This window comes from Fusarium coffeatum (assembly GCF_003316985.1).
Source record: "Fusarium coffeatum strain FIESC_28 chromosome Unknown BRIP53273_contig_214, whole genome shotgun sequence".
Taxonomy (NCBI): Eukaryota; Fungi; Ascomycota; class Sordariomycetes; order Hypocreales; family Nectriaceae; genus Fusarium; species Fusarium coffeatum.
In genome coordinates this window covers 1-25,257 of record NW_022158007.1, presented here as the reverse complement: position 1 = coordinate 25,257, position 25,257 = coordinate 1, and the positions used below count along the sequence as shown (strand labels likewise).

The window sequence follows — 25,257 nt, the reverse complement described above, 5'->3', positions numbered from 1 at the left end:
GAGAGACGATTGAAGAGGTATGTAGAAATTCGGAGCAAGAAAATTGATGAATTTTCGACTCTACTCTATGAACTTACCAAGGTATTATGTCATTCTACAGGGTACCTACCTTAGTACCTACTGCATGGAAGGATGGAAAGAAAAGGCTCCATGTAGGTGGGGTCTTTAGCCATGAAGCCGCTTCTGTCCGGGATCAAGAAATACTGTCTTCCTTCTACTCGACGAGTGCTTCTCTGCCTACATTCCGAATTCCGATACTATGCTTTAACGCAGCTTGCCAGCTGTATAAATTATGTCGGATCATGAACCTCCTACGCAGCCAAGTCTGCCGTGGCGCATAGCCTCAGCGGCTGTCATGGGCACAGTTGGCGGGCTCTCAAGAGGGTTTATGAATGGATTCAACGACCTCAAAGTCACAGGGCTCGATGGACTCCTGGGTGTTCTCGATCGTCGGAAAAGGGAGGGACGTGAGCGTGGACTGCTCACCGTGTGCAATCACGTCGCAGTGTATGTGGTAATTTGAGATGGTTTTAATGGGTTTGGAAGCTAACTATGGTCATTTTATTGCTGAACAGACTTGACGATCCTCTTATATGGGGCATCCTACCGTTACGTTACTTCTTCGACGCAGTCAACATGAGATGGGGACTCGGCGCTCACGATATTTGTTTCAAGAATAAGTAAGTTTGCAAGTATGTAAACAAAATCGAAAGCTGGCTGACAGACGGACAATAGGTTCACATCCACCTTCTTTAGCCTGGGACAAATCCTTCCCACGCACAGATTGTGGTATTCCCCATATGGCGGTTTGTATCAGCCAACCATGACCCAAGCCATTAAATTGCTGTCTGGTCCCTCGCCAGCCTCGTGGTCAACAGCTTCAGACTCTCCGCTATCTGCGACTCCTACTTCAACACGGCCTCCTCCTGTCCCTCAGCCACCTTTCTTCTCAACCAATGGCCTCGACCAGTTCCCGGCGCCGTCTGCTTACCCTGATTACCGAAACGCTTGGGTTCATGTCTTTCCTGAAGCTTGTTGTCACCAGAGCCCGGACAGCGGCCTGCGCTACTTCAAATGGGGCATCTCTCGACTAATACTCGAGTCTGATCCTGCTCCCGAATTCATCCCCATGTTCGTGCATGGTACTCAACATATCATGGCCGAAGACAGAGGGTGGCCGAGATGGGCGCCACGTGTTGGGAAAACGGTAAGAATAGTGATAGGCGAGCCAACTGACGTTGACCAAGTCTTTGGCCGCCAGCGAGCTGCATGGCGCAAGCTTGTTGCAAAAGGGGATCCAGAATTGCTTCGGGACAGCCCGGAAGCTGCCGAGTTGAGAATCTCAGTGGCCAAGAGAGTGAGAGATGAAATCGAAAGGTTGCGAGAAAGCCTGGGGTTCCCAGCTGAACAAAATGAAGCACCGGCACTGGCAGAGACGTGGGCCAAGGACCCTCTCCAAACAAAGTTCAGAAGCCCTGTTGACGGAAGTCTGGTCAACAGACATGGTCCCAAGAAATGAAGCCCATTGTGCATAAACCATACGTTTCGCTTATGTATAATGATGGACCGGGGAAGATGGGTGACTCAAGCTCCTTAGACTACACGACATTAGTTGCTGACACAAGAACATTGAATGATAAGAAATCCTGACACCAGATACGCTGCAGCCCCCAAAACTTGATATCATTCTGCTCCCCATCTAACTCATATTGACCCCAAACTCCGTAGTGCTTGCAAAGCGCCACACGACACTCCCGTATGTTCCTAGACAATACTGAAATACGGAAACAACCAATCCGATCCAAAGAGATTTAGCAGATGCGCCTTCGGCGGCAGGCCGAGGCATGTGAAAGTCGGCTGTGAAACAACTAGTATGTGTCGAAGCCTTGGCTGGGGACAGCTTGAGAGTATGCACGAGCCTGTGCCTGGAGAGCCTGCTGCTGAGGGTGCATCAGTAGGTCGCTGAACCAAGCGTGCTGAAGGGCCTCGTGTGCACTGATCCTCAACTCCGGTCGAAGCTGGAGCATTCTTTGCAACAGGTCTATACCAGTTGGATCAATCGCCGGGAGGATGTTTCGAAGATCCTGGGTAGCATACATCTGGAAAGTTGGCTTGTACTCAGGGAACGAGTTGATTCCTGGCCAGGTACGTTCTGTCGGCGTTCCCATGATGCGGAAAATGCGAATGATTTGATCTTCATTGGTGGTTCCGGGAAACAAGGGCCGCCCCGTAAACATCTCAGCCATAATGCAACCGGCCGACCAGATGTCGATGCTGGTGTTGTATGTACGGCTGCCGAGTAAAACATCAGGGGCGCGATACCAGAGAGTAACGACTTCATTTGAGAAAGTATTGACAGGAATACCAAAGGCACGAGCAAGACCAAAATCACCAAGCTTCAGGAGGCCCTTGCTGTTGATCAGCAGATTTTGAGGCTTAAGGTCACGATGAAGCACACGATTCTGGTGGCAAAAGTCGATGCCTTTGAGTAACTGGTACATGAATGACTTGATGGTAGTGGGTTTGAGGGCACCGCGGTCGCCATGTGTATCCATGTACCTCTTCAGGTCGCCATCCATATATTCGAAAACAAGCATAAGCTTGTTCTCAGTATGAATGACATCGTGTAGGCCGACGATGTTTTCGTGCTTGAGTTCCTTCATCAACGAGATCTCCCGAATAGCGGTGGACGGGGTGCCTTCTTCGGAGTCGAGGTGTATTTCCTTGAGTGCGACAAGCTCTCCGGTCTGCCTGTTACGGCCCTTGAAGACAGTAGCATACGTTCCCTCACCTAGCTTCTCGAGCTGTTGGAAGGAGCTGGGATGCCGCTTTCCGTCCATGATAGAGATGAACGGGTGGAGGTCTGTATTCGTAACTGGGGCGAGAGGAGGTAGTTGGGTTGAGAGTCGAACACAGAATAATGGATGGTGTGCCACCGATCCAGACTGAAAAGCAGGTAAAAGAGTGTCGGAGGCTGGAAAGATGTTTGAGCTTGTTTGAAACCCGAATTAAATCCAAATCCGGATCCAGATCTGGCTCTGACTCTGACGAGGTTATAGAGGGAGAATCAAGAAAGGATACCTAAGATAAAAGTGGGAGTGAGTCCGCTCCTGATAGTCGGGGACTGACTAACTCGGAAGAAAGCTGCTCCTTTCCAGGTTGGCCTCACTTCTCGGTGTCGCAACCTCTCTGCTTGTGTATATAAAGCGAACCCGCAGATGAAGGTCGAAGATGGATTGGTAGGTAGTTTATTCCAAAGTTGATAAATGATGGTCTCGTTATCGCCGTCCGTATCGTAGGTACATACCTAGGTAGGTACCCTAGGGAGGGGAGCTTTGGAAGGGAGGGGCTGAATAGGTGGGTAAGAAAGCGATGGACTGGATGGGATCGACAGAAACGGACGCGCTTCTGATCAGAGACACCAGGGGCTTGAACTGGTAATTGGTGGGTGTCAATCCATGTCACGGGTCACGAATAGTGTGTTCATCTTGTCCACTGCAGATGCGTGACCCACTGATTACCTACAGTCGGTACATGGACCCCTAACCCGACTTCGGTTGACAGTGGAGGTTATATCTACCTAGGTAGGTAGGTACTTATTAGGTACTTTAGTACTGTATTGCACCTACTTGCATTGCAACTCACCTTTCTTCCTTTATCATGGTCTATCGTCATCGAGCTGCAACATAACAACCCGCATCTTCCATCCCTTGAAACTCCAATATTTATTTGTTTAGTTTATCTTGTCTTGCTAATCGCTCGAGTTGCTGCAACATCGAATCCTCCCATCTGGCACTCGCTCTGCCACTACGAGGCGCCCCTGTGCTCTCCCTTTCTTTCCTTGTACAAGCCTCCACTCTCAACACAGCAATGAGACCTGTCTTGCCCGCGAACCATCCTCTTAGTAGCCGTTCCCCAGCTCGGCCAGACAGCTTGGTGCGCAGTTCTACAACTGTGTCTACTACTTGTTTCATTACCTCCGAGGCAGACCTCGACGCTCGCCGAGATCGCTCACGTCCTCGCTTTCGCCAGCAGAGCGATCCTCGCAAGTGTGGTCACAACTCGCGCCATCCATCAACCCCACGTCAACGACGTTCGTCTCCTCGCGCATTCAGCAAGCCTACGTCGCCCACGTCAGAATCTGACGAGTCGGAGGAACTAGTTGTTGGACAAGACTCTTTGAATTCGCTATCCCGGCCGAGCACTCCATCTTTAATCGGCCTTTCGCATTCCGGTTCCGTCATGAGCATGTCCTCGCAAAGCTTCTCTCTCGCGGGACCCTCTGCAGATGCTCAAAGTGATTTGGTTTATGGCAATGGCAATGGCAATGCATCACTATCCATGTCAGATCTGGCGAATAATGAGGTCTACCAGAACACCACGATACCTCAACTCATCATGCCTAGCTTAACAGTTCCTCGGCGCCGTCCCTTTTCTGAAGTGGGCAAGTCTTTGGGCAAACTGAAAATTATGGTTGCTGGACAAACCGGTAAGTAGCAAAGTAGGCGTGATTCGAATCATATTTTAATCTTAACTTTTTTTTATTTGGTAGGTATTGGCAAAACTTCACTCATCAAAACTTTGGCAGAACATTGCGAACACATCGTACACATGGATCCTATAGAGAACCGCAATGCAGTACATGCTACGGAGACGTACGCCAGTTCTCGTCCCCAGCCCTGGTGGCGATCTGATTCGGAACTTACTGTAACAACAAGAAAGCGACTTCCCACCACCGGCGATGTCCTAGACAGAAACGTGTGTTTTGTGGAAAGTCCAGGCCACGAACACGGTGCCTCTGTACGTGACCTTGTCTCAACCTGATATTCCCGTATGCTAACAATACAACAGGGGCCCTGGCGTGATCTACATTACGTCGAATCCCATTTGACGTCCCTAATGAACAAACCCATGGCTGACTCTGATCTCTTCACTCTAATTAACTCTGGCGGCGAGCCAGTTGTGGACATTCTACTTTACCTCATTCCTCACAGCGGTGCGTCCATTCACCATTATCAGATGAGGCCGACTAACATGTTACCAGGCCTCGGACAACAAGATGCAGAGTATATTAAGCGTGCCCAACGCATGACAAATGTTATACCTATTCTTTCCCGAGCTGATCAGCTCGATTCAGAAACAGTTGCGCACATCAAGCAACAAGTTGTGAAGTGTCTGGACGATGCGGAAGTTGACTTCTTCTCCTTCGAAGGCCCTCAATCGCCAAAGGAGTTGCACTGCGTGTACGCTGTCTCTACCGCATCCCGACCGGATTACGACACCATGGATGCCAGCGTCCTTATGAATTCGGATTACATCGCGCCGCTTGTCCCAACCGATCTGAATCGATTGGTCGATCATATCTTCTCTTTGGATGGCAGCGCTCGACTACGCCATTCCGCAGCTGTTAAGTGTATCAATTGGCGTCGTGACCATGGCGACAATCTGTTACAAAACGCTTTATCGAGTGGGACTATGGTTTCAAGATCTATTCCCGAGAGGGCGTTGAGATTAAGGTCCTTCAGGAGAACTCCAAGTTGGGACCGATTGGAACTCTATAATTGGGCAAACAATCTACGCCAGAGTCTTCAGTCCGAGAGGCTCTATCACTTGATGGAAGAGAGGGCTATTTCAAGTGCTGCTGCAAGAGAATCTAGTCTTGTTCATGTTGCTAAAAGTCGCAAGCCAACTCGTTCTAAGAAACGAAAGGACCCAACGCCAACTCACCAGGATCCACTGGGCCTCCTAGACATAGGAGGAAGTCTCAAACAGAAAGGCATGCTTGCACTAGAAATGGTCAGTAGCGTTGGGTTGGTTGGGCTGGTAGCCTCTAAAATCGTTCACACCGGCGTATCTGGCGGAATATGCTCCGTTGTGGAATCGAGGAGAGGCGGCATGGAGGTTGGTCGGCTGAGTATGGTTCTGTCCTTTTAAGGTGGAGGATGGGAGGCAATTTTATAGACCTTGATGGAGGACGAGTGCGCTGGCTGTTGTCAAGACAAAGTTATATCAGGGGGGAACGCACGGCGTGGATCAACTGGGTGATATACAAGTAATTACAAGATACCCCGTGATTTGCAGAATTACATGTTACGAATTGGCTGGCTATGCAGATTAACACAATCATGAACCGGGGTCTGGGATAGTCCCTTGTGTAAATGAGCGGTGACAGTCTGTTTCAAAGATGATTTTTTTTATATAACAAGCTAAGGAGTGCTTGTAACGGAGTTTAGGTTAGTATGCTTTGCTTGTGTCAGCCCATACCTTAGTGATCATGCTTCGGACGGCGTTTGTCCACGGGAGGAGGAAATCCGAGGGCGGTCATGGCCGCCTTGAGATCAGGCAAATCGTCTGCTGTTCTCGCCACCTGCGCCCAGCGAACAGTCCCATCGCGGTCGACGGCGAAAGCCCCGCTCGTTTGCCATCGTGAACCGCTCTCTGTTGGTCGATTCCAGATGCCCTCGTTCTTCCCAAGGCTGAAGACATTCCACATTGTGAAGGGGTTCACAGCATGCCATGTCGATGAGATACCTAAACCCCAGTTGGCGTATAGATCTCGCTCCTCGTCAATGACCATGTCAATGTTCCAGGTGCCACCAACTTGAGGCAGCCATCTGTCGGTAGCTTCTTCTGATGAGTGGGAAACCGCGATGCAGTGCACACTCGGGACCTTGTCTGAGAGGTCGGCAAGAGATCTAAAGGTTTTTTCCGCGACTTGAAGGGGGGGGAGAAACAGAATGTTAGCATGGAGAACCAAGTCAAATGGACAAGCTGGATCTGTTACAAGGACATCCGCAGTGACGCAGGAACACTACCAGTGTAGGTTTTCCATCCGGTAGGCGAAGACGTCGAGACCACGGCGCTTTAGCTCCAACTTGAACTTGAGGGCCAACTTGCTTAGCGATGGGTGTCTTCCATGAGTCGAGTTCCTTCCAGAAGCCAGTGTTTACATCATCAGAAGCAGTGGCAGCAGCAGTGTTGTTGGTGGTGGTGGTCTCTGGAGGCATCTTTTGTCGAAACTTTATTTGTTTTGTTGTTGTTGTTCTTCTTCTTCTTCTTCTTCTTCTTCTTCTTCTTCTTCTTCTTCTTCTTCTTATATCGAATAATAGATAGGTAGTTACGTAGTCACGTAGGTAGGTATCATTTAATGTACTGTAGTGTCAAGTTCGGCTGGTGTGGATGTCATGGATGTCTCGTGTTAGATGCATCGCCAATGACATAATACACACTTCCATAACCGGCACAATGGCCGACATTTCAATGATCGGCCCTGAAAAGCATACAAATGCCTCAACAACGTTTCAATTTATTGACTCGCTACATCATTTTCAACATCGTCTCATTAGAACATAACAGGGTTCACATGAGCATGGAAGGAAGGAAGGGAGGGAGGAATCTGGTTCATCTGATTAGATAAGCTTAGGGTATGATGATCCACTCGCCTCATCAGATATCTAGGGTAATTAACTCTAGTACTACCGAGACTGAGGTACTAGGCATCGTTACCAGGATTAGGTTCTTACAACTATTTCCATAATTGTTGCGAGGGAGCCTTCACTTCACTACTTGGCAAAAGAATTTCCTCATGCGTGAAATCGTCACTCTTCAGCTGGGTCAGCTGAGTAATTACACGGCTACTCACTTCTGGAACACACAAGTAACCAACTCTTCACACAACACTACCAAACTAAACCATGACTGACTAGACTTGAGGAATCATACTTCACATACTCTGATAATGAGAAATCTCTCGTCGATCACAATGTTCACTGGCGCGCCGGTATAGGGGCTGATGGTTCAGAAACCTTTCTTCCACGAACAGTCATATACGACCTCAAAGGCGGCTTTGGCTCGTTACGCAAGATCAACGCACTCTATGAAGCAGAGTCAGAATCCAACCCAGAAGCACTATGGTATGTATCTGAGTAGCGAATACATTTTGCCATCAACTGATGAGGTACTGACTCTTCTTTAGGTCAGGTCAATCTGTTGTGCATAAGCAGACGCCTATTGATCCCAGCGCATACCAGCAGAGCCTCGACGCGGGCACTGACCCTGCCCGACTTTCGACTTCAAACGTGAGATACTGGTCAGACTTCTCTAGAGCCTTTTTTCACCCCAAGTCGTTGGTTCAACTCTATGATTTCGAGCTCAACTCAACAACCATGCCATTTGAGCGATTCTCTATGGGGACAGAACTTTTCTCTATGCTCGACAAGGAACATGAAATCGTGGACCGCGACTTCAGGCCCTTTGCAGAGGAGTGTGATCGAATGCAGGGGATACAAGTTTTTACCACCATCGATGATGCCTGGGGCGGTTTCACTTCTTCATATCTCGAGTCTTTGAGGGATGAGTTTCCAAAGACAACCATCTGGACATGGGGTCTGCAAAGCCCCTCGCTCGATATTTCCAGAGCTAAACGCCAGCTTCGCCTCGCAAACACTGCTCACAGCATAGAACAACTCTGTACACAAGCGTCCACTGTTGTTCCTGTGGCCCTGCCCGAAGAAGACATGTCAACCGCAGTGTCCATAGATCGTCACTCACCCTGGCACACATCGGCTCTTATGGCGGCAGCGATAGAGACTGCCACCCTGCCTTCGCGTCTCACACAGAACTCCTCGGAGCAACCAGGTTCACTAGATACTTTGGCCGAGAGCCTGAATGTCAACGGCAACCAACCCCTAGCAAGCATGCATATGTCTCTGGCAACTGTGAAAGATACGCCAGAAGATAGTCGCATTAATGTTGATTTCTTCCAAATAGGGAGGACTTGGAGTAGGCAGCACATCGCCAGGCTTAACACTTATAAGCATGTGTTTGGAGAAATCCTATCTTGTCGAGATATTGACCACCTGGAGCATGAAGATGACGATACTCCTCGATACCTCGCTCCCGGGGAACGTCCCGCCATAGGAAGCTCGATCGTACGCAAGTATGTCACTTTTGATAATCGTGCTTGTTCAGAAAGTACATGCTAATAACAGATAAGGTATGATTTAGCTCTACGATTCCCTCTACTGGACGCCTACCCAAATATTTACCCCCAGCTGGCGGACCATTCCGACGCCAGTGTGCAGACTACGCTTTCGACCAACAGCTCAATGGTGCAACGTATCAGGGCATTGCGGACAGGTTCTGCCCGTCTGGTGCCGGTCAGTGAGAGGGAGGACCTTGGCAACGGCTTAGCAGAGCTAGCGGATGCTTATCAAGAGGGCTGGTTCAGTGGTAGTGATGACGACGACGACGACTTGTAGAAGTGCAAGTAGCGAATTGACTAAGAACTTACAGGATTTAGAAAAGCCGCGACGGTTGGTCGCTGCACTGCAAACTCGATCAGAATTGAAGCGCAATCCAGAGGCTCACACTGGCCCCTAAAAGTTTATATTGATCTAGCAAGGCCATGTTCCTAAGTACAGATGAAACGTGAAATTAATCAAGGATTATAGCTTTAAGAACTTGCTGTCGAGACGGCTCCTAAGCTCGTACCGTGTCACTTTGGCCACATGCTTGTCTGCACACTCCGCGTGCTTCTGCTGATATTAATATAGATTACTCGGTCTTCCATTTGTTGTAACGCCGCCGGTAATGCACTGATAGATCGGATGCGACTGCCAACTTACCAAGTTGATGCAGTTCAATCCAGAAGAAAGTATGCCTTTTATGTCTTTTTAAGTTAGTGTGGTTGTTGGTAAACAGCCAAGGGCCAAGGGCTAATCGCCAAGCCTCATATGAACTTGCCGAGTCATTAGATATTGTGCGAAGTGCACATTCAAACAACTGTTCAAGTCTTTCGAGTCGTTCGTCTTTTCGTGTCCGAAATATGCAGAGATTCTCAGCCCGCAGCCGCAACTGAGGATTGTTGTCTTTTGGCAGGGGGCGGTGTTTCCTGAACATGGCATTAGTATGTTGTGTCGAGTCGGAGGACATGCCACAGGAAGCAGCGCAACCTCGCCGGCACGGAGAATTCGCGTGGTGACGCATAAATACCTCGGGGGGTCCGCGTTTTTTGGTGTTTGCTGCGCCCTTAGCTGCAGACTTCTTCTGGGGCTTTTTCTCGCCGTCCTCGAATACATCATCAGGAAGATTGAAGCTATTTCAAAGTCAGCAAGCCAAGGTGTGCCAGAGTCTGGAATGTCAAATGTATAACTCACTTTCGAACGTGTTGAATGCCGATAGATACTATGTCTTTCAATTCATCCTTGTACTTTTGCCATGAGGTGCAGAGTTCTTTGAACTCCTCAACTTGATAAGAGAGATCAAGCGATTTGGCGCCTGCAGAATTAGTGTCGTACACCATCAAATCGTTGTAAAGCTACAGTACGTACCAGAGGCGAGCTCGAGGCCGATGTAGTGTGTAGTCGTATAAACGTCAGTTGCACCACCTATCACTGGTGCTTCTGAGGGTTTGGCATTATCAGATATCTCGGGTTGTGTAGGATCGGCCTTGATGGGACCGGTATCTTCTGGATGTTCAGATTTGATAGCCAATCTGCTCTCACCGTTCTCAGCCTTGATGAATCTACCGTCCTCCGCAGTTTCAGGTTTGATGGGGTTGCCATCGTCCCCATTTTCAGCCTGAACAGGCAACTCGGCTACTGCAGGCTCGATCTTGATAATAGAAGATTCCACGGTGTTTTCCTTACAGAGAAAGTCAAGACTGCCTTCTTGCACATATTCAATTTGTTTCTCGTTCTGGCATCGATGGTGTCGCTCGTAGCCCTTGTTGAAAGGATGAGCCAGAGCAATGGACTGGTGTTGTTCGAGCTTCTGTACCAACATTCGGACCTTCGACTCGACGTAGCCAGACCAAATTGTGTGGGACTCTTTCGTCTTCGCAGCCGAGATCACCGAGATGTAGTACTTGTAGCCAGCAGTGAAAAACGTATGCTTGACGAATAGATCGCTCCAAGGGCGTTTGCCGCCCATGATGCTCTCAGATATCTGCAGAGCTCGTTTGAGTTCCCGATTGATAATTGTCATTGATGAACGGGTAATATTGAAAGTGGCGCACATTGAAGGATAGGCGGGAGTGATAACTGGCATCAAATGGAACGTGTCGCCTTTGTATAGCTAGAAACGATGAGATTATTGAGCTATCCCTTGGTCGATTGCAAAATCAAACGTACCTTTGGGTTCCAAACGCGGACCGGAAGAGGTCCGCCCTCGATTGGTTTGAGAAGAACAGGCTGCGGCCAGCGCCACTGGCTGATGACCAGAAAAAATCTGTTAACAATAACTGCTGGCGTAGCCTTAGGATAAAGCTGGCAGACACGAGCAACAAGCATTGCCCATGCTACACCACCTGGGAAGCCCATAATATTGGCATAGACAGCGCGCCGTTGTGCCCAAAGTTTAATTGCTCGTAAAGCATTCTTGAAAGTGCTTTGCTCTGGTACCAGGGTAAGAATCTCGTCTGTAACTCGTGTACCATTAAGAGATCGCAGCTCTGCTTCGTCTAGTCCGCGTAACAGGCCCGAATCTTTGAGATCTTTAAAGTCCGGCGCCAACTGTTTTTGGATGATCCTAGAGAAAATCAAGTCAATACTGATGCCAGAGTATTCGAACTTGATGATGGGCACAAAAGCATCAGTTACAACAGCCATATCAGTAATGGCGTCCTTGGGGGCCATCGAGACCAGCAAATCGGGGAAGTATTTGAAATAGTCTTCGCGAGTTACGTATTTGGGTGCGACGATAAGAGTATCAATATCTGAGCCGGGACCATAAACACCAAGTCGATAGCTGCCGTAGGTGAAGACTCTGCCTCTCGCGTTACGGATGAGGACTTCGTTTTTGGGTTCTTTCTCTTGGGCGACTCGACGAACAAACGCATCGCAGATGATTTGAATTGAAGCCAGAACTTCTTCTCTGTAGCCGACATTTTAGACACTGATCCTCAATCATTCGAGACATTTCTACTGACCTTTTGGCCGTCTCTGCAGGGCTCTCAAACGTCTTTTGACGTTTGAGCTCTTCCAAAAGAGCATCTGACTGACGGAGTTCTGCCTCAGTTGGAAGTTGAACAGAGATCGGGGGTGTGACGCCGTATGCCTGCTCGGATGCCATGGTGGCTCTACTGTAGCAAGCACTTTGATCGATGGCGTGTATTTAAAAGTCAGAGTAGAGAGATGGCGAGAGAGCGATGATGAATGAAACGATAACCTGAATCGAGGACAGGCACAGTCGATCGGAGGACAGCAAGGCGAATACGATGGGCTGGAAATCGGTTCAGTCGACGGCGGGTTACTCGTAGAATTACACCTCGTCAGCTTTCAAGCCTCCCCAAGGGCAGTGCAAGGGGGAGAGAGGCTGGGTTCGAAGGGCGTTGGCGCGTTGGTATACTGAGAAATATTGGTGATGGCTGGGTTAGTAAGGGTTAAAAGATAAGACCGAAATAATATTGTCGGTTTCCGCAGAGTGATGGGCGAAGCTAGGATTTTTTTTAGGGAATGAAAGAGTTTCGTTTTGGCTGACTAGAACAAGGCGCCGCGAGGCTGCACAAACGCGATGGTGGCACAGAAAGCTCTTTGGTGCTAGCCTGTACCTAGCAGGTAGGTACGTAGAGTGCAGGCATAAAAAGGTGGATACTGCCTTTTCACCTGTAGGTTGGAGTTGAGAGGTAGGTACGGATACTGTACCTAGGTTGATTTAAGGCAGCGCTATAATTAATTACAATTGCCTACTAGGCTCTACTATGCCCTGATTGGTACTAAACACAATCAGTGTCAAGAGTCCAACAAATTTCTACTGTAGTATTGAGGCTGGGATTAGTCAAGTTTAGGTACTAGGTATGGGCATCACATGCCTTAGTAGGTACCTAGGTACCTATCTAGGTATCAAGGTACGTGACTCCCGTCACGATACTCACTTATTAAGAACAATTGCTCGCCTGAGACGCACCTTCAATAGACCATGGTACTGATTCAACTAAGAGGTCGGGTACCTACTAGTAGTACCTAGCTGGGTCCTAAGATACTAACCTAGGTACTAACAGGTACCTATAAGCAAATACCTACGGGTATACCTAGTAGGTTATCCTCCACTGCTCCAGATTTCGACTGCCCTGCCCTGCCCTCCATTCCCTTATATCCATCCACCTTATTTATGTCTTGCTTTATTTCTGTTTCTTTCCCTGGCACGCCTCCACTGGGTGAGCAATGACGCTGAATCGACAACACAGAGAGGCAGGCGCAACCGTACTAGTGGAACCTGCGGGACCCCCTTACCTGCAATTGATTTCCATATGTACAGTAGGTACCTAGTCAATATGTAGGTACTCTCCAGCGGACTGTCGGCCCCTAGGCCCTTCCTCTAGGTGTCTCGAATTCACTCAACGGGGCGGGGCTCGAATATGCACGAATCGGTAAGGTACTCGTGCCAATGGAACAGCCCTGCCACTCAATGACACTAAATCCAACGCGAACGCGCTACGAGCTTTAAAGGGCATTTATTTGCTGCAGTACCTTAGTCTAGTCGGTTGGGCGATCCAATCCATACCTACGTTGGTTGATTGACGACACGACTTTACTCTAAGGTACCTACTTCACTACAACTTGCCAAACCTCAAGGACACAAAACTTGCATCGCCAGGACCAGGGAGGCAACATTGCTGACAGCCAAACTCAATACACGCGCATCCAAAACCCAATCTGTTTCTTTTTGCTCCTTCAACTCTCGCCATTACGCACCTGTTTGTCGGCCTACGCTATCTAATCTGCAAGGTCTGACTCTGCGCACACCATGCCACCATCGGCAAAGAGAGCCTCCAGGGCTCGTCGCGAACCGCGTAAAGCCGCGACTGCGACTGCGACCACAGCTACTTCACCAGTCGAAATCGAAGAGTCCTCACCTAGTCGCCCAGCAAAACGGCGCAAGAAGGTACGTCTTCCTGTTATCGCCTACACTGCCCTCCGTTCTGCGCCCGCTGACTCTGAGTGTTTCGTTCCTCCAGGTTCTAGAGGACGAAGAAACCCCCGCGCCCAACGATGACCAACTAGTATCGCAAATCACACAGCACCTTCGCAGCCAGGAAGTCCAAGCAAGCAAAGATCACGCCAATGTTATTCACGAGGCCAAGGGCGATGGCGTCAAGGCCTACGCCAAAGTTGCTGCTCAGGATTGGACATTTTACATCACCAAGCTAAATGTCAATATCGGCCGAGCTCCCGAAGCCTCACACAACACGCAGACTGCCAGCTCAGAAGAGGATGAGTCTCATATTCACATTGATCTGGGCCCAAGCAAGATGGTGTCGCGTGAGCATGCTACCATTTCTTTTGTCTCCAAGGACGAGAAGTGGTTTCTTCGTGTCAAGGGCCGTAACGGTGCCAAGGTGGACAGCCAGCCCGTCAAAGCCGGCCAGTCGCACCCTCTCACAAGCGGTGAGGTCGTCGAGATTGGAAATGTCGAGATGATGTTCGTCCTGCCTTCTGAAATCACCCCTCTAACCGTTCACCCCATCTATCTACAACGCGCTGGTGTTAGCGTCCACACCCCACAATCCCGGACATCACGCAGGCAGCCTCTTATTGCACCGGCACCTCCTGAATACAAGCGGCCAGGAACACCACCTTCAACTCAGAGTGCCATCAAGTCACCGGCTACGAGTACACCGGCTGTCATGGTCGGCGCCAATGGCGTTGATTTGAGCCAAGACGAGAATCAGCATATCAAACCACAATATAGCTATGCTCAAATGATAACGCAGGCTATCTTGAATGCACCTGACGGAAAGCTCAATTTGAATGGCATCTACAACTATATCATGAATACGTACGCCTACTATCGTCATCAGCAAGCTGCTGGGTGGCAGGTAAGCCTTGCTGGACTTCCATACCTTCTGATCGACTGCTTACTGTCCCCAGAACTCGATTAGACACAATCTCTCGCTCAACAAATCCTTCGACAAAGTTGCCAGGTCAACTGACGAGCCCGGTAAAGGCATGAAGTGGCAGATTGTCCCTGAGGCGAGGGAGGAGATGGTGCGAAATGCCTACCGTGTCGGTCGTGGCGGCCACCGTGGATCATCCGCCCCCTCATCTCCAAATCAACTTGCCTACATCACACATGGCCCAAGAGACATGGCGTCAAGAGAACCTCCATCGGCTCGTAAGCGACGGGGCTCACCTCCAGCTTCACCGCCCCCAAAGCCGTCCTTGCTTGTTGCTCAATCAACGCCAGATCGATCATTTGGCAGGAGTGCGACTATGACTATCGATGGTAGCCCTTTGCCCCGCCCAAGAAAGACGCCGGCACGAGATTCTTCATTCTCAGTATATAATCCACAGTCTCCTACTCTGACTTCATCATACCTCCAAGAAGACGGGGGATCCTTCGTAACACCAGCTCCTCCTAGGATGCATCCTAAGCTCGCTCCGCCAAGTACAGCCCAACGACCCAGTCAGCACATGCCAACAAGCTCACCAGCACCTTTTTGGAAATATGCAGATATTGGCAGTACACCTCTGAAATCTCTCGGTGGTTATGACATAAGTCCTACTAAATCTGGGGGTATCTTGCCTCCTCAGAGCAGCAGTCCGCCGCGCGGAGATAAGTCTCCTTTAAGTAGCCCGTCTCGACCTCAAAAGTCAAGTCCGCAACCGCTCGCTGAGCCAGGGGAGGTTGAAGAGGAACAAGGGTTTGACCTGACAAAGTGAGTAATTCTTCGTGAAAATATGGGACAAGTGGCTAATGGTTTGATCTAGGGGTTTCCAGAGTATAGGCTCATACCACGCACCGGTTGGGGGAGGTGCCTCCATTTTGCAAGGTCATACGTAGGCCTTGTTTCTTGTTCTGGCGCTGATATTTCTGGTGGATAGGGTCTTGGCTGGTATTTGAACCATGTACATCACCAGCTTTTGAGCGCACATGATATCAGTGCTCGAAGAATGTTTATGACAGTAACGAATGCAACGTGTGGAAGTGCTTTCTCCCTTGGTATAAGAGTACGATGACTAAAAAGAAAGGAGTTTTCAGATAGACATGACAATTGAAAGGCTTCGGTCTTGACAAAAAGACTAGATCATCAGCAACAAGTACAATCGATGTCCGACAGTGTGACCATGGTATATAAGAGTGAAGATCGTCTGGCTCATGGCCAAGAGTAGAGCATTGGATATATGTATATATACAAATTTTTAGAACGCGCCTTTTGATGCAAATATGTGTACACGCGCCGCCATGACCCCCACCTATCCTATAGCCCTTAAATCCATGCCAAGGAGCCTTTTTTATGACCCAGCCATTCACCTGTCATACAAATATAATGGAAATTCTGTACTTTTCCGAACGTCTACATTCACACAACAGTGAGCCAAAATCCCAACCACATACCAGCATCATACAGAATGTCGTGAAGTGTTAGTTTATCGCGCCCCAGCCTGGCCTCGTCTCTTAGGGTTGCCACGGCCAGTACGCTTCTTGGACTGCTGATGTTCACCACCCTCGATGAACTTGATTAGCTCGTCAATGCTACGAGAGTCAACTTGCGAGCCAGGGCCAGCGTGACCAGGGACGACACCACTAGGAACGCCGGGGTTCGACGCATTAGTGTTGAATCGAATGCCAGTACGGAGTCGACGAGCAGCAACGTCCTTGGCATGTTTGGCGATGTTCACAGCGTTCTGAGTGAGCTGTTCAAGCCAGCTCTCGGCTTCTTTCGTGTTCTTGTCGTCAGGTCCGAGCTCAGCAAGGAACACATTATAAGACTCGCGCATACGAGTCACTGCAGCCTTGGCCTCGCGATCTAAAGCAAGAGCTTGCGCCAGTTGGAACAGGAGAGTGGCGGTATTGATCGATTGCTTGCCGAAAACAGACTCGCAGACGCGCAAAGACTCTTCGAACCAGAGTCGAGACTCGTGGTAAGCCTTAAGATGTTGGAGCATCACGGCAGCATTGTTGAGTGTTGTTATAGAGTCTGGGTGGTCAGGACCGTAAATTACCTTCCACATCTTGAGAGCATGCTTTGAGTAAACAAGAGCACCCTTGCTGTCGCCAATCTGATGAAGGAACAGGCTCAGGTTGAGGTAGTTGAGAAGGGTCTCGGCCGAGTCAACACCCACAGTCCGTTCAGCGACAATGATGGCCTTACGGGCGAGATCAACAGCAGCCTCCTTCTCATCGAGCTGATAGTACAGCATAGACAGGCTATTGTATACACGAGCCACCTCAGGATGCAGGATACCATAGATTTGCTCATGCAAAGAAAGAGATTCCAGAAGGAGCTCTTGACCAAGCTTCTTTTGGTTTTGCATGAGTGAGATACGGCCAGCCTCAAGAGCCTCTTCAGCGAGAGCGCTGCGAGGGCATGAATCCTTGATCAAAGGAACCAGGTCAACGATGTCGTCAGGATTGAAGGTATGGATATTGGCAGGGACCGCTGCCTCGGGAGGGGATGTCTCCCGAGTTTTGTTTTTTCTCTTCTTCTTGCTGCCGCCAGATTCCCCGTTTGTCTGGCCATTGACAACAGACTTCTCGGTCTTTGTCGGGGTGGAAGTGGCAGCGGCAGGATCGGCAGTGAAGGTGTAATCTTTGGCCTGGAGCTGGATACCGAGCTTCAATGATACCTCACGCAGGAGCTGAACAGGGCGAACGACATTGTACCATTCATCGTCGAGTTCGTAACGGAATCGTTGAAGGATCTGCTCCTCGATGTTCGTACGCAAACTCTCAGGTGTGACCTGTGTAAATGACCAGTCGGCATCAGTATAAAGGCTGCGGATGTCAGAGTCTAGCTCAGCAACAGGCTTATCGTTGAACCTGTGTCCTAGCAAACAATTGAGTAGGTGAGATAGAGCTGCCGGAACTGCCGGAACTGGCAAGTGGCGGAGGTAGACAGCAGAAATATGCTTGAAGGCCCGAGCGACCATATCTTGGACGCAGATCTCACGGAGGCATCGCAATCGACCATCGCCGGATAGCTCAGCTACCTTGCCAAGGTACCTCACGTTGATGCCGCGTTTATGCAACAGACGGCTCAACGACTGACCATCCATGGGAAAGCTGATCTCAGAATCAGACAATTCTTTGAGCAAATCAGGGATAACCTGTTCGCGGAGATAGATACCCGCTGCCCGAACTTCCTCCTCGTCAGCAGCAAATTCGGCCTTCTCCTCGTCGGTCTGAGGCGACTGTCCACTGAAGGCGTCAGGGTTGAGAGCGAACTTGAAATCGGCGAGGTTGGGTTGGTTCTCATCCTCTTTAGAAACCTCGTTGCCTTCGCTCTCCGCAGTCTGCTCCCCTTCGCCAGTCTTCTTGTCTTCCTCGACCTTCTCTCCTTCAGATTTCTCCCCTTCCTTCTCCTTCTTCAGCTCTCCACGACGAGCAACCTCCTTGTCGATCCACTGCTTCAGCCGATAACGTGAAAAGGAGTCGACAAGCTCAGGCCGGAGAACGGTCATCCGGTGAGGGTACGCATCGCCATCTTCAGGGAGACCGTCTTCGTCCAACCAAGCAATATCCAGAGGGCTGATGCGATATAAGTCCAGGACATACTTACGGGCATCGGTGCCGAGCAAGCCTTTGGTCTCTACACTGGCCTCCAAGTCAAATCGCTTACCGTCCTTGTCCCAAACAGGGTGCTTCTTGACCTTGAGAGCCTTAGAAAGCTGGGCAAAGCCTGGGGCAAATCTCTCATCGGCGGCGACAGTGTCCTTGCCGTCTACCGCGCCATAATCGATCTGGTTCTCGCCGGGCTCTCGTTGTTTGAATATTCCAGGAACGATGCTTTGTCCAACGATTCGGCTTCCAAGATAATCAACAACAACGGTAGCGGGGGTAAATAACCCCTCAATGTCTAGCTGATTCACTAGTTTAACACCAGCAACGTCCTTTCCAGTAGCAACACGGGCAGCCTCGTCGCCACCTTCAGAAGTGAAAGTGCCAACACCATCGGCACCAAAAGAGAAGAAGATGTTGTTGTAGACAAAAATCTGAGCATCTCTGCATTCTGTGGGGTTCAGGGGCGCAATTTCGCCACGAGCAACCATAACAGCGCCTCGAGTGGCAGCCTCGTTGTAGTCGGCAAATAGCTTGGAGATGAGTCGCTCGCGAAAGACACGGTCTTGGACTGTCTCGCGGGGAAGCTCCTTGGCGGATTGGAACTCCTCATTCCAATCCCGTAGGGTATCAGTGTTTTCGACACCATTGAGGAGGTAGGTCTCTTGAGATCGTGCAGGGTCAGGGAGATGTGTGCAAAGAGACGAGTTGGGAGAAGGAACCACCCAGGGAGCAGCAGGAATGGCATTGGTGATTTGGAAAGTGGCAAGGGGATCCTTCTGGTTATTGTGATCTTGAAGTTTCGTGAAAGACTCGACGAAAGAGGGTGACACAAGCTCAATCAGGCTCAGCAGAGAGTGAGCAGACTGTCCCTTAGGGGCTGGACGAGGGAAAGGATCAAATTTGGCATTGGACGATTTGTTGACATAGAAGCCCGAGACATGGGAGGTGATCTGGTATTGCTCGCCTTCGTTGGTGGACACAACGAGGTAGAGGAGGTGCCCACGCTGTCGCAGATGAGGTGGAGGAGGGTTCCACGACGACAAGGAGATCTGCTTTACTGTCTTGGGAGCAGGCTCGGAAGTAGGAGGGATCAGCTCAGTGAGCGAAGGCACAGCCTGGAAGTCGTAGTTCTGGATAGGTGACTCCTCGGAAGACTCCTTGTCGCCACTTTGGGCTTCAGCTGCCACAGTCTCGAAAAGGGAAAGCCCTGGAAGTAGACCCTGGGCAGTGTCGCATCGGTCTCCAGAGGCGCCGATAAGTTCCCGAATTCGGATAAAGTGAATCCGAGCTTCTTTCTCGGTATAAGGATCTTGAACGATGTGAAATTCGGGTGTGGTGCCAAGCTCAGGAATTTCGGCAAGAGGGATGAAATCGTTGATCTTCTCGCCGTTGAATTCGAGATGAAAGCAAGTGTACTGAAACGCCGAAGGAGAATCGATGATTGATTGTCGGATCTCATGGACCTGTTCTTGAGAAGAAACCTAGACAGAGGTGAGTCAGAGGTTGATATGGGAAGGTTTGGTATAAGCCAATGACAAACCATAATCTGCATCTTACTGTCATTGGCATCAGGCAAGACAATAGTAAGGTTTATTAACGCTGCTGGACGGTTAGATATCCATGCCGTTTCGTCGGAATCGCTAATCGGAGGGGCAATAATATCTACCTTCGGCTCCGGCTTCGACATCCTGGGCTTCGGCCTCCATACTGGTCTCGGGCTCCTCGGAGGTAGCGGCTATGAGACATATTAGCGTTTTGTTGCATTGTAAAATGGGGAATGGTGATAGAAGTAATAAGACTATGCACCGCGCCTCGAGTCAAAGCTATAGCTATAGAAGAGACGACCTCAGTGATGGAATCGATACTGCAGACGACCCCGGACTTTACAGCTTTGACGAAGGCGGTGTCTGGATTTACAAGTTCAATGCAATTCGTACGTACCGGGCACCTGAGCGGGAGGAGTGGTTTCCGAAGCCATGTTGACAAAATGGGGTTTTCAGAAAGGAAACAATCAAGAGGAAAAGAAATATAGGTAGTGAGGGGGAGAGCCAGGCATGGGGATATGCACTGACAGTCAATTGAACGACGTTGGTCCAAAGGTGTGATGAATTGAATTCAATTGAATGTAGGTCGTGACGGAGGGGAATGGGAAAAAAAATTGGACGGTGCGGTGCGGTTCGGTGCGGCGGCAATGGTCCGGCATTGAGCCCTCTACCTACCAGCATTGGATGTGGATGGAACCCCGAAGCCGGTCCTTCCCCCAGTGGAGAGATGAGATGCTGCCGGCTAAGCTAAGCCAAAAGTGGGAATATGTAAACAAGGTCATCATCTACCCATCAACCATTTCCTTACATCTACGTGCACACAATCATCTAGGCATGCTTTTGAGTATATTTATCTTTTTTTTGTAACGCCGTTGAATCGGAAACCACCAGGATTCTGCTTATCTGTATTTGGACCTTACATATATACCTATCATGAGCGAACAACAACAACATTTATTGCCATCTCCATCCGCACATCGTCTCTTGATGGGCGGGAGGAAACCTTACATACGGGATACACAGATATGGACTGCTGCAAGATGCCAGAGATTGCTACGTCAGCTCCAGTGTCGTTTGGTATCTCTGAGAAAACTGGTTGACGAGGCGCGCCGACCACAAACAACCCAAACGAAGCGGCCAAGAGCCGATGAAGAACTCACGAAACGCCCAAAGCGAACACGGTATACTTATGCGAGACGTCGATCAGTCCTGGTTCCAGAGAAGTCAACTACTTCGTCAAACTTGACGCCGCCACGAGCATTGCGCACTTTAGGTAGCATGAAGATCGAACGTAGTCCGTCAAGAGTTGGACGGATTGACTTTACGACGCCAGTACTATGCAGCTTTGACCAACAGGATCCTACTTTCGAGTCCACATCAAAAGATTCTATGCTCAAAGCGAATAGCCCTACATCGCTAGTCACAGAGTTACAATCGCTTCGCCGTGTCGTTCCTGATAACCAATACCGCATTTACGAGATAATATTTGGTTGGTTAAGCGGCTTGTTGAGCTCAACCGAATCATTGGGTCAAACAGCGCACCCCAAGTCGCTTTTAGGACTATGCCTTCGCAAAGTTCCAGATGCCCTGGCCCTGATAGAAGAATGGGACCGCCAGACTGCAGCAAAGGAAGCAAAGTCGTCGAAGTGGGAATCATCAAAAGCGTCAACAGAGCTTTACGGACAGTTGGAAGGTTTTGGGACAACGAGCATGGGTTGGAAATCGCTAAAACTGGTTGTTCGTGCACATGCTCTGTGTTTATTGACCGCAGCCGTTGCAGAAGGTCTTTTTGAACCTTCCTTCGTACGATTCTTGGCTGATCTTTGTCTCAGCCTAGGATGTAGGGCTGAAGGAGCGCGACTTGTCTCAAGTTTGAAGCTTCCTATAACTGCACCTCGCGGCTCGGCCAGTTCATTGTTTGAGAGTGGTTCGATCCAGCCTTTGGGGCTTATTCTGCGAAGTCTGCAAGGCCAAGGGACAAGCGGCCCATTCTGGTGTTGTCTTTCGACTCTCATCAGGAACAAGAAGCTCTCATTGACTTGGCTTACATCACGGGCATTTCAGCCAATATGGATGCGAGGAATCGAGGTTTTGCTACACAACAGAACCCCTGTAGTCTCAGTCATCGATTTCATTTGCACGGCAATTGACCAGCTCTTGATGGGGGATACCAAAGAGACAGAATCAGAAGAAGCCTCGGAGGATGAGACGCTCATGAATGCGCTAGCTGCAATGGCAGCGGCGACATGGACATTGGGTGCCGAGGTGAGCGTCAACGAGTCGTGGAAAGTACAAGCAGTCCGGCGCATGCTGTTTACACTTGAGACTTGCGTGCTCCAGCAGCAGGGTCGCCGTGGTTCATTTCGAAGTCGAGGCCTTTTCCTTGTTGTTTTAGCTCGATTCATAGCTGCCAGTATGATCGACAGTGATGTGGTCAGTTCGACCACAAGAAAACGTGCGATTCATGACTGTCTGAGACTCTTGACAGTTGGAAACGGCACTCCAACTCAACCACAATACCGGCAGACTCTTCTGCTAGCCTGTTCTGTAGCACAGTACCGAGGGCAGGCCTGTGGCTTGCCATGCCACGACATCTTATCTAAGATTCGAGTATCATTGAATGAACTGGGACTTCCAGATTGGTTTCAAATTGGGTTGGTGTCTGACGGGGCGTTTGTTCTGGCACAGAAAACAAGAGATCTCCGAGACGTCGCCTTTGCCGAAAGGCTTTCTGCTGCTGGCAAGGGAGCCCTAGAAACTAGCACGATATTCTCGGGCTGGCTCTGGGAAGAGGGAATCGGCGAATGGGTTCTGCCCAGCCCTCATCAAGAAAGAAGAAAGCAGCCGAGACAACAAAACCGCCATCGAAACGGAACAGGGTGCCAGACAGGCGAAGATCGACGACCAGATAGTCGAGTCGAGACTGGAAGTCCGCTGAGACGGACAAGGGCTAGCTACGACCGCACTTTTAGGCACGGAATCCACAAGAATAGTTCCTTGGGACGTGACAAGGGTGATTGGGGTCATGATGACACGGACGACACCGATAACGAGGTCGGAAATGATACGAGCGCAACCAGCATTACGGATGATGGTGTCGTCAGGGAAGACAGTGGGGATGAACTTGGTGATGATCACTTGGTCCACATTCCGGCAATGTCGCAAGAGCATAGCTATAATATTCGTAAGAGGAACGAGAGCAGCCACAGTAACAGCGTCAACACAAGCACAAGCACAACGACAAAAACAATAAGAAGGGTGAAGCGGTTGGATGTCACACGGACCTGGCAGACGACCAGGCTTGATCAAGTTGGCCTAGGAGAAACCCGACAAGTTGAAGGAGATACAGATGATGATGAGCTTAGCATGCTCTGCTAACCACTAAGTAGGAACACGACAGGTGGTTTCTTTTCTAGAGTTTTAATTTGAGAGCCTTTTCTTTTCTTCTTTCCTCACCCTTGTAGCAATTTTTAATCTTTTTCTTTCTTCTTCTTTTTCATTTCCTTTTCCTTCTCTCATCTTGATACTCACGCCAGGATCAGTATGCACCTGTTATCAAAGCGTCTCAGTGGTTGTCTCAGAGTTAAAGCGAAGCATATTCATCCGCCTCTCATGGGCCGAGAATTTGGTTACGAGAGCTTCGGTCATGGTGGGGCGAGAGCCACTTGAAACCGCCATTCGATGTCATCCTCTCATCCGCAAACAACTGCTTTTTCAGAAGGGTGATCTGCAACTGGTCCGCAGTATTGGTAACTTACCGCCGAGTTGTTTCGTTCTGGTTTACGTAGCTTGCAACACAGCGCAGCACTGTAGGTTTTTTAAGAGCAATATATGTTTTCTCTTATCTTTTCTCTCCCTCTTAATCCTCAGATACCTACTACTAAGGTAGATGCATGCAGTCTTGTAACTTACAGTAGGTATTGGATCTTAGTTGGTACCTACTAACCTACCTACCTGGGTGCCTTGGAAAGCTGAAATTGAAGAATCCCCCGACAGGCGGGAAACTAAAAAGACCCGCGGGACGGGCAGAGAGAATGGTCAAGACCCGACAATGTTTGCGATTTAATCTAATTACCTGGTTACTAAGATACTAATGTAAGTGACAGCAGAAACCCCGACGCGCTGGTCTTGTTAGTACTGTACATACTGTACGGATACCCGACCTCGAGCAGGTCACCCATCCATACTTTAAGTTTTCTGCTACCCCCTAAAAATGGTTTGGTTTATTACCAGATGTCGGGAAGGCCCTTGTTTCAAGATCCCCGCTGCGCCCCGTGCTTTGAGGATTAAAGATGTCCTTCCGCCACTCGGAGTCGACGCCACTCTTCTCAGGGGATCAGCCATGGATGCAATGCTACATAGACGCTGGATGGGTCTGATAGCCACATAGATAGATGTATGTAATTACTGTACTGCACGGAATAGAAAGATTAAAATTTTCCACCTTGACCTAGGTAATTTATTTATAAATAGAATACTAATGGATTTGCGCGACTACATCATCCGTATACAGTACAGCTGTTCTTCTGTAGGTAGGTACTAAGGTACTAAGGTACTATGGAACGCTAATGCATTCAACGGCGGAGGCGTCCACGTTCCACTCCTAGGCTGGGAGCAGAGCCGCCGGGTAAACTAGCCTCTACTGGTTCTCCAATGACACACTCAGGCCAGCTACCTAGGTAATCTTGAATAAAGTAGATGTAAATCTTGAAACTACCCCTGAGCCCTAGCTAGGCCTAGCTGGCAAGCCCTGGCAGTTGGGCCCCAGCTGTAACAGTGGCATGACCTGCAAACGCGGCCTTGCAATCATCTGCTTGGGCTATGATTGCTGGGGAATTTATGGGAGGGCCCATAAATCTCGTAAAATATCCCTCCCTTGCTGCCGGCAGAACCTCCGCAATCGTTTTTCAAAACCCTACCTTGTCCTGTCTCGTTTCGTCTGTTCTGTTCTACTCTGGCGTGCTTGCTCTTTCACTGATTCTTTCATTCCTAGAAACGGCGTAGGAATTGATTGATTGATTGAATCATTGCCTGAGTGTTTGTTTCGGAACTGGAGCTGGTTTCCTTCCATCTCGTGCATTAGTACATTACACTCACTTCTCCCCTCCGCAACCTTCTGCGCATTCCTTCCTTCCTGCTTTCTTTCTCTTCGCCGCCGCCTTCTTCGACTCGATTCCTCCCGGGGAGGTTTCTCTTTTTTTTTTTTCTC

General features: G+C 49.5%; 9 protein-coding genes across 9 annotated transcripts; 5 read left to right on the top strand and 4 right to left on the bottom strand.

Annotated features, from left to right (window-relative positions):
* Nucleotides 1–292: 292 nt before the first annotated feature.
* On the top strand, nucleotides 293–1,519 carry FIESC28_08814 (uncharacterized protein; the record flags this gene model as incomplete). Its single annotated transcript, XM_031162951.1, has 3 exons — nucleotides 293–507; nucleotides 576–680; nucleotides 736–1,519. 3 exons carry the CDS (start codon nucleotides 293–295, stop codon nucleotides 1,517–1,519), a joined length of 1,104 nt encoding a protein of 367 aa, XP_031012994.1.
* Nucleotides 1,520–1,868: 349 nt separating this feature from the next.
* On the bottom strand, nucleotides 1,869–2,840 carry FIESC28_08813 (uncharacterized protein; the record flags this gene model as incomplete). The annotated part of the gene is made up of 1 exon (XM_031162950.1): nucleotides 1,869–2,840. One exon carries the CDS (start codon nucleotides 2,838–2,840, stop codon nucleotides 1,869–1,871), a length of 972 nt encoding a protein of 323 aa, XP_031012993.1.
* Nucleotides 2,841–3,870: 1,030 nt separating this feature from the next.
* FIESC28_08812 (uncharacterized protein) lies at nucleotides 3,871–5,934 on the top strand (the record flags this gene model as incomplete). Its single annotated transcript, XM_031162949.1, has 4 exons — nucleotides 3,871–4,489; nucleotides 4,553–4,800; nucleotides 4,852–4,996; nucleotides 5,045–5,934. The coding sequence occupies 4 exons, from the start codon at nucleotides 3,871–3,873 to the stop codon at nucleotides 5,932–5,934; spliced, it is 1,902 nt and encodes a 633-aa protein (XP_031012992.1).
* Nucleotides 5,935–6,265: 331 nt separating this feature from the next.
* On the bottom strand, nucleotides 6,266–7,007 carry FIESC28_08811 (uncharacterized protein; the record flags this gene model as incomplete). Its single annotated transcript, XM_031162948.1, has 2 exons — nucleotides 6,266–6,675; nucleotides 6,803–7,007. The coding sequence occupies 2 exons, from the start codon at nucleotides 7,005–7,007 to the stop codon at nucleotides 6,266–6,268; spliced, it is 615 nt and encodes a 204-aa protein (XP_031012991.1).
* A 238-nt stretch (nucleotides 7,008–7,245) lies between these two features.
* Nucleotides 7,246–9,260, top strand: FIESC28_08810 (uncharacterized protein; the record flags this gene model as incomplete). The annotated part of the gene is made up of 4 exons (XM_031162947.1): nucleotides 7,246–7,298; nucleotides 7,707–7,913; nucleotides 7,976–8,938; nucleotides 8,996–9,260. 4 exons carry the CDS (start codon nucleotides 7,246–7,248, stop codon nucleotides 9,258–9,260), a joined length of 1,488 nt encoding a protein of 495 aa, XP_031012990.1.
* Nucleotides 9,261–9,838: 578 nt separating this feature from the next.
* Nucleotides 9,839–12,072, bottom strand: FIESC28_08809 (uncharacterized protein; the record flags this gene model as incomplete). Its single annotated transcript, XM_031162946.1, has 6 exons — nucleotides 9,839–9,892; nucleotides 9,994–10,096; nucleotides 10,158–10,278; nucleotides 10,332–11,076; nucleotides 11,133–11,874; nucleotides 11,930–12,072. 6 exons carry the CDS (start codon nucleotides 12,070–12,072, stop codon nucleotides 9,839–9,841), a joined length of 1,908 nt encoding a protein of 635 aa, XP_031012989.1.
* Nucleotides 12,073–13,746: 1,674 nt separating this feature from the next.
* Nucleotides 13,747–15,783, top strand: FIESC28_08808 (uncharacterized protein; the record flags this gene model as incomplete). Its single annotated transcript, XM_031162945.1, has 4 exons — nucleotides 13,747–13,884; nucleotides 13,958–14,818; nucleotides 14,871–15,658; nucleotides 15,711–15,783. 4 exons carry the CDS (start codon nucleotides 13,747–13,749, stop codon nucleotides 15,781–15,783), a joined length of 1,860 nt encoding a protein of 619 aa, XP_031012988.1.
* Nucleotides 15,784–16,370: 587 nt separating this feature from the next.
* On the bottom strand, nucleotides 16,371–20,482 carry FIESC28_08807 (uncharacterized protein; the record flags this gene model as incomplete). The annotated part of the gene is made up of 4 exons (XM_031162944.1): nucleotides 16,371–19,985; nucleotides 20,045–20,106; nucleotides 20,171–20,239; nucleotides 20,446–20,482. The coding sequence occupies 4 exons, from the start codon at nucleotides 20,480–20,482 to the stop codon at nucleotides 16,371–16,373; spliced, it is 3,783 nt and encodes a 1,260-aa protein (XP_031012987.1).
* Nucleotides 20,483–20,981: 499 nt separating this feature from the next.
* FIESC28_08806 (uncharacterized protein) lies at nucleotides 20,982–23,426 on the top strand (the record flags this gene model as incomplete). Its single annotated transcript, XM_031162943.1, has 1 exon — nucleotides 20,982–23,426. The coding sequence occupies one exon, from the start codon at nucleotides 20,982–20,984 to the stop codon at nucleotides 23,424–23,426; it is 2,445 nt and encodes an 814-aa protein (XP_031012986.1).
* Between the last annotated feature and the right edge of the window lie 1,831 nt (nucleotides 23,427–25,257).